This window comes from Triticum dicoccoides, chromosome 4A (assembly GCF_002162155.2).
Source record: "Triticum dicoccoides isolate Atlit2015 ecotype Zavitan chromosome 4A, WEW_v2.0, whole genome shotgun sequence".
Classification (NCBI taxonomy): domain Eukaryota; kingdom Viridiplantae; phylum Streptophyta; class Magnoliopsida; order Poales; family Poaceae; genus Triticum; species Triticum dicoccoides.
The window spans coordinates 89,101,363-89,107,079 of NC_041386.1; the positions used below are offsets into that span (position 1 = coordinate 89,101,363).

The 5,717-nt window shown below is 43.7% G+C and overlaps 1 protein-coding gene across 1 annotated transcript; it reads right to left on the minus strand.

Annotated features, from left to right (window-relative positions):
• Positions 1 to 637: 637 nt before the first annotated feature.
• LOC119285154 (protein CHAPERONE-LIKE PROTEIN OF POR1, chloroplastic-like) lies at positions 638 to 4,949 on the minus strand. Its single transcript, XM_037564379.1, has 5 exons — positions 4,797 to 4,949; positions 3,189 to 3,385; positions 2,999 to 3,096; positions 2,049 to 2,493; positions 638 to 1,120 (listed from the first exon to the last, which is right to left on the minus strand). Exons 2-5 carry the CDS (start codon positions 3,338 to 3,340, stop codon positions 970 to 972), a joined length of 846 nt encoding a protein of 281 aa, XP_037420276.1. The 5' UTR covers positions 3,341 to 3,385; positions 4,797 to 4,949; the 3' UTR covers positions 638 to 969.
• Positions 4,950 to 5,717: the final 768 nt, after the last annotated feature.

Here is a 5,717-nt window from a genome sequence, read left to right on the forward strand (position 1 = left end):
ATACTAACTCGGTTTGAAAACGTCTAGTTGGTGGGTGAAAAGTAGCTGACAAAATAATCATGCAGCAGCACCAGCAGCTACTCTCTATCCCCTCTAGAGAGATCAAAAGATGTTCAATCAGGATATCCTTCTCTGTGACCAACATCTGTTCCATCTACTAGAAAGCGCATGACACATCAGGACATTCTACACATGCAGCAGGATTACTTGCAGGCTTGCCTGGCACAGGACATTGTTTTTCTCTTGGTGGACCATGTGTAATCGCCCATTAGCGACTGCGTGCCAGAGAAGCCTCATGCTTATACAGACCGGTTCTGCTGATCTATAATAGTCTGCGAATCGTAAAGCACCACTGGTACTAGACCGACCTCTGAATTCCTGCTGGCTTTGTGTCACGGGCTCCAAAGCTCGTGATGGCCAATCAAAACATCACCAACAATTACCAAACGACAAAGCAGGCCCAACAACTCATAGATGCCAGGAGCAGATCAGATCAGAGCAGGCATAACAACCTAAGATATTCCTTCGGTTGCCATCTTAGAAAACGCAATCCGGACGGTTGAGACTTGAAAAGCAATAAATAATCAAGGAAAGGGATCGAGAATTGAACTGTACAGCACCGGAATGAGACCCGAAAGAAAAGAAAAAAGGTGTTTCGATCCACAATAGCCATTTATGTCAGTATCTTATGATCTATCCAAATATTTAATACAGCAATGAAAATGACTACATGAGGTGGTATCAAACTGTTCCAAGGGCCAGGGCAAAAAAGATCTATGTCAAACATTACAACCTGATGTATATACTAGACAGAAACTCAGCAAAGAACTAAAATTTCCACCCCTGAGAAATAAAAGACAGCCAAAGCGCTGTACAAACTATTGGAAGCAGGAGGGAACCGAGACCGACCATATTGACTGCTGCAAGGCTAAGGGCTTTAGCATGGGAAATTGAAAAACCAAACATTTCCTACTTCAGGAAGGTTGATGATACAAAAAGGAAAGCGTAAGCAACACACGCCGTGCTCACTTCCAAGTTTCTTGGACCAGGCAATATAGGCGGAATTACTGATACCATCAAGAATGTGGCAAGAAACCAGGAAGCAAAGAAGGAGCCGAACCTGAAATAACAGAGCAGACTTAGCATCAGGAACTGATCATACCAATTCATTTCTCGAAACCAGACCCTACGTCCTTCTGTAAATCTCAAAAGAGCATCAATGATTCACTTAACTAGTTGTGACTACCACCTGAACTCGATCTGCTCGGCTAGCAGCAGAAAAACGCGTTCTGAATTTTGGATGTCTACTCCTAGTCCATGGATTTCTAATATGCAAATGTGTTGTTCAGTCCTACTCCTAGTTCACATCTTATCTGCAAACATGTTTCTAGAGCAATGTAGTATTTGTAGCACATATGGTCAACAGCTAGCAAATGGCACCCAGTACTCAACCTTAAAACTCATAAAAAAATTAGCAGACTATACCTACAGTGTTAATAATCACAAAGCACCAATAACAGAAAATGACAATCTAATAGAGACTACAAAACTCTACTTGACTAAAATAAAATGTGGAGCCCAACACTGTTGCATTCTGCTTGCTAATCTTTATTACTAGGCTAAATGATAAGCTTTAAAACAATCCAGCATTAATCAAATGACTCCTATAAACAAGTGCTGCATCGATCACACCGATCGATGTCTATCAAAGTAATGATCACATATAGCACCAAGAACAAAAAAAAGAACAACTAAGCAAATTTGTGAAACTCTATTTACTGGCACCACTATCAGGAGATAGATATTAGTCCTGGCGGTGAAGATAGCAATTAACTAATGGTGGCCACCATGAAGCTTTGAGATTTGGGTTATCTGGCTCCAGTATCATGTTAGGATTTGGAATGTGCACAAAATGTCTATACACTGATTCAGAGCATCATAGCTCAAAGCAAACACTAGTACTGTACATAACTAATCAACTACTGGGCGGTTATATCCTTAACAACCCAAAGGTAGAAACAAAACAATGGAAGGGGAAGAAAGTATACCCATAAAAGAATGATTTCCATCCACTTTTAAGCCGCTGATAAAGGAAATAGATATTTGCCGCACAAGAGATTAAGACCTGGAGAGTTGGACCTTCTTCAGTAGGGAAAACAAGGGTAAGGACTCCAAGCAAGACAAAAGTAATCGCTGTCTTCCAAATAAATTTGTTAGATGGCGTGTAAAATCTGCCCTGAACAGCCTTGACTGGACGTGACTGACTAAGTTCCCTAAATTTTTTCTTGAGATCCACTTTCGGTTTTTTTCTATCAAAGAAACTCTGCATGATGATTTTGTCATGCGCAGACTCAATTGCATCAACACTTGGCTTATGCTCTGCATACTTGCTTATGAGAAAGTTCCTGGCAGCTCGAATTTCTTCTTCAGATGCTTCCTTGCTGATTCCAAGTCGTTGATACGGATCCTTCACATGGATTCTAGGAAAAATGGCTGAAGAACAAAGCAGTTAAAAAGAATTCTAGAGGTTAATCATTAAAGAATTCTAGAGGTTAAGCAGTATAAAGGTGTACTAAAGCAGCGACAAGTAATATGGATCGGAAGTAGTTCAATCAACAGAATCAATATAAATATCAGCGCATGTGATTTTTCATACAATAAGCCTAGAAAAGAAAATGAGTTAATGACTGATATGGGTGATTTTAGCACTGCTGATTTCTCTTAACATGCATGTGATCATGTACATGTGTAACATGTCCCAAAGAGATACCCTGGCCAACAATGTCATTTGATGCCTACATGATACCATAATACCATCTAAGATGAATCATGCATGAAAAGCAAAGTGGTAATCTGAGATGCACACGAGTCAGTTGTTCCTTATTAGTTCTACTTCAGTATTACTATAATTGAATAGAATGAAAAATGACTAATAACATCTAAAGACACTATCATGTGATGTTTTTGTTGTCATATACATACACAGCTATATACTTACGAGTTGAAGAGTCCGCCATGTCACCAAAGGATGCAGATGCAAGTGGTGATATTCTGGAACATCGCTGTGTAATGGAGGGAGCATTATATTTTGTGTATCTGCATTGAAGGGCTGTAGTAAGGCTTCTTGTCACATTGTAAACTAGATTAATTCTTTGATGGTGAGGTCAGAAGAAGCATAAGTATTATACCTATCAACATTGATAAAAAGTTTTACATTTTCCTTACGCCCCCTGTTGAATCCCAATGAAGAGACAAGTCCCAGCGGTGCACTTGACGCCCTCGGGGTAAGTGGAGATCGAGTAGCCCTCAAGGGATTGCTTGCTAGACCATGCGCCAACATCTCAAGATATAGCTGAACAACCTGAACCAAGGATATTTCACCCTCCTAGGCAAAACAAATAACAGGACATACAAAATTAGTAAAGAAAACAGGAGAAGTACAATAACAATATGAGTCAACACTTTGATGCTTGCTCCGAAACAAATCAACGCCACGAGCAGTGATTTAAATGTCCAGTTATAGGTTTTTCGGACATAAACGCTGCGTGATTGAGCTAAAATCCACGATCATAGCTGCAACCATTAAAGCCGCTATACTGATCGCTATAATTCTGCTATTTTTGTAGTCCCGATATATCCAATATGCTACATATGTCACTTCAGTTAAATTTGAATCATCTCTAGGGTTTCCTCTGTGATGTTCTTCGTAAGCATATTCTATACTTGAACTAAACTACTTTGTCTTGTAGACAATAAATTAGCATTAAGTAAACATGAAACCAACCCCAAATTAGCATTAAGTAAACACGAAATACTTTTGTTCTACAGAGGTTACAACCCAAAATTGATACTCGGTTGTTATACATTTTAAGCACCAGAATATGCAAACAGTGGATTAAATAGGCAGTAAAACATCAAGCAAGCAGCGGTAAACGAGCCATCAAGGCTAACGAATCAAGGATCCCAACAAACCTAAAAGATAAGAACACAAGCACACCGTCCCACTAGAATTTTCTGCATAAACAGTTCTGCAAGTTTGTGAAATCAACATAAAGAGACTAAGAAAGTACATCTCCACGGTTCGTGTGGCACACAAATCATTTACTCTCCTAGACAAAGCAGCTGACTGGACTTAAAGCAACAGCAATACCGCAGCTAACCTAAAGCATTGGACGCGCGATAACTGGACAGCGCAGCTGCCACACAGCAAACAGCAGGCCTGTCAACGAGCAGAACCCAAGCGAGCTGGGGTGGGGGCTTGGTGCGAGCCTCGGGACAGGCCAGATGGACTTGGCCAAGGTTGAGCTTGACAGAGCACCGTAGCAAATAGCAACACAATTTTTGGCTATGGAATTAAAGCAATGTGGATTCAACTATTAAATTCTACAGTCAGGCCAATCTGCAGCGAAATCAGACCATAACATCCATTCAGTGAGGGAGGACGAGATCCTCGGTGGCGTCCCCGGCCTGGGTGAAGGAAATTGAGGCAATACAGGGGCAGGGGCAGTAGCGTCCCGCGGTCTTGCCTCGTAGGAAGGGACTGCGACAGCAAGCGCAACCGGCGGCCCAGTGGCGGACGCCCTCGTCGAAGACGTCAACAGGGTGGTGCCATGGAGGCAAACACGGGGGCGGCAAGAAGATAGGCGGCGGCGGCGGCGGCGGCGGCGGCGGCGGCGGCGGAGACTTGAGAAACCGTCTTCCTCTGATTTCGTGCATCTAGGGCGTTTGATGACGGCATCGCACGGGAAACGCCGAAACAGTGGGGGGAGGGAGGGGAAGCGAGGCGAAGACCTTACCGACGAGGAGACCAGTGCGTCCGGCGGACTGAGAGCGGCGTCGGAGGAGGCCGCCTCCTTGGATAAGGTGGCGGAGCAGACGGTGAGGGTGGTGGGGGAACGCAGGGTACGGGGGCCGGGGTGGGAGAGATGGGATACTGCCGTGACCGAACTTCGGCGGACCAGCGGGCCCGAAACGAAGGGGAAGACCACACTGGGCCTTCTCACACTTTTTTTCTTGCCAAACTGAAACGGGCGCGGCGATCTCTGTAATGGGCCAGGCCCAGCGCGCAGGAACATACGGTTTTATTTCGAAATCACTAATTAAGGAGTACTCGTTGCAAAGAGCACTCCACTTTTCCAGGTCGCGACCAGTGGCGCACATGCAGCGCGCCACTTGTCGCAACCTGGGAGTTTTCCCTTTTTCGTAGATCCGTTTATTCAAAACGTTTTATCTCTTAAACCGTGCGTCCAAATCTCGAATCGTTTTCACCGTTGGATTCCTCGCATCGAGATCTTCAAAACTAGATCCCATGTTGATAGGTTTTGACAAACTTTTTTTCACGAAAAACCGGATGAAAAAAACTAGGAAGAAAAAACCGGACCGAGAAGCATGGTTTTTTTCTCTTTCCGAAAGAGGCACGTCCGTACCTCTCGCGAAATCACAACCGTGCCTCTCGTGCAAGCAAAACCGTGACTCTCGTGGAAGGAAAAAACAGAAAACGCGTTTTTTTTTCGTTTTCGAGAGGCACGGCCGTGACTCTTGCGACAGCACAACCGTGCCTCTCGCGAAAGCAAAACCGTGACTCTAGTGAAAGAAAAAAAAACAGAAAACACGTATTTTTCCCTTTCTGAGAGGCACGGCCGTGACTTTCGCGAAAGCACAACCATGCCTCTCGCGGAAGCAAAACCGTGACTCTCCCAAAAGAAAAAAAAAGAAAA

Bases quoted from the DNA above. Each gene is read 5' to 3' on its own strand.
- LOC119285154 (XM_037564379.1), bottom strand. From the start codon at position 3,340: ATGTTGGCGCATGGTCTAGCAAGCAATCCCTTGAGGGCTACTCGATCT. The intron at 3,097-3,188 runs GTATAATACTTA...CCTTCAATGCAG, and splicing joins CTTTTTATCAATGTTGATAG to ATACACAAAATATAATGCTC. The intron at 1,121-2,048 runs GTATACTTTCTT...CTGTTATTTCAG, and splicing joins TGGAAATCATTCTTTTATGG to GTTCGGCTCCTTCTTTGCTT.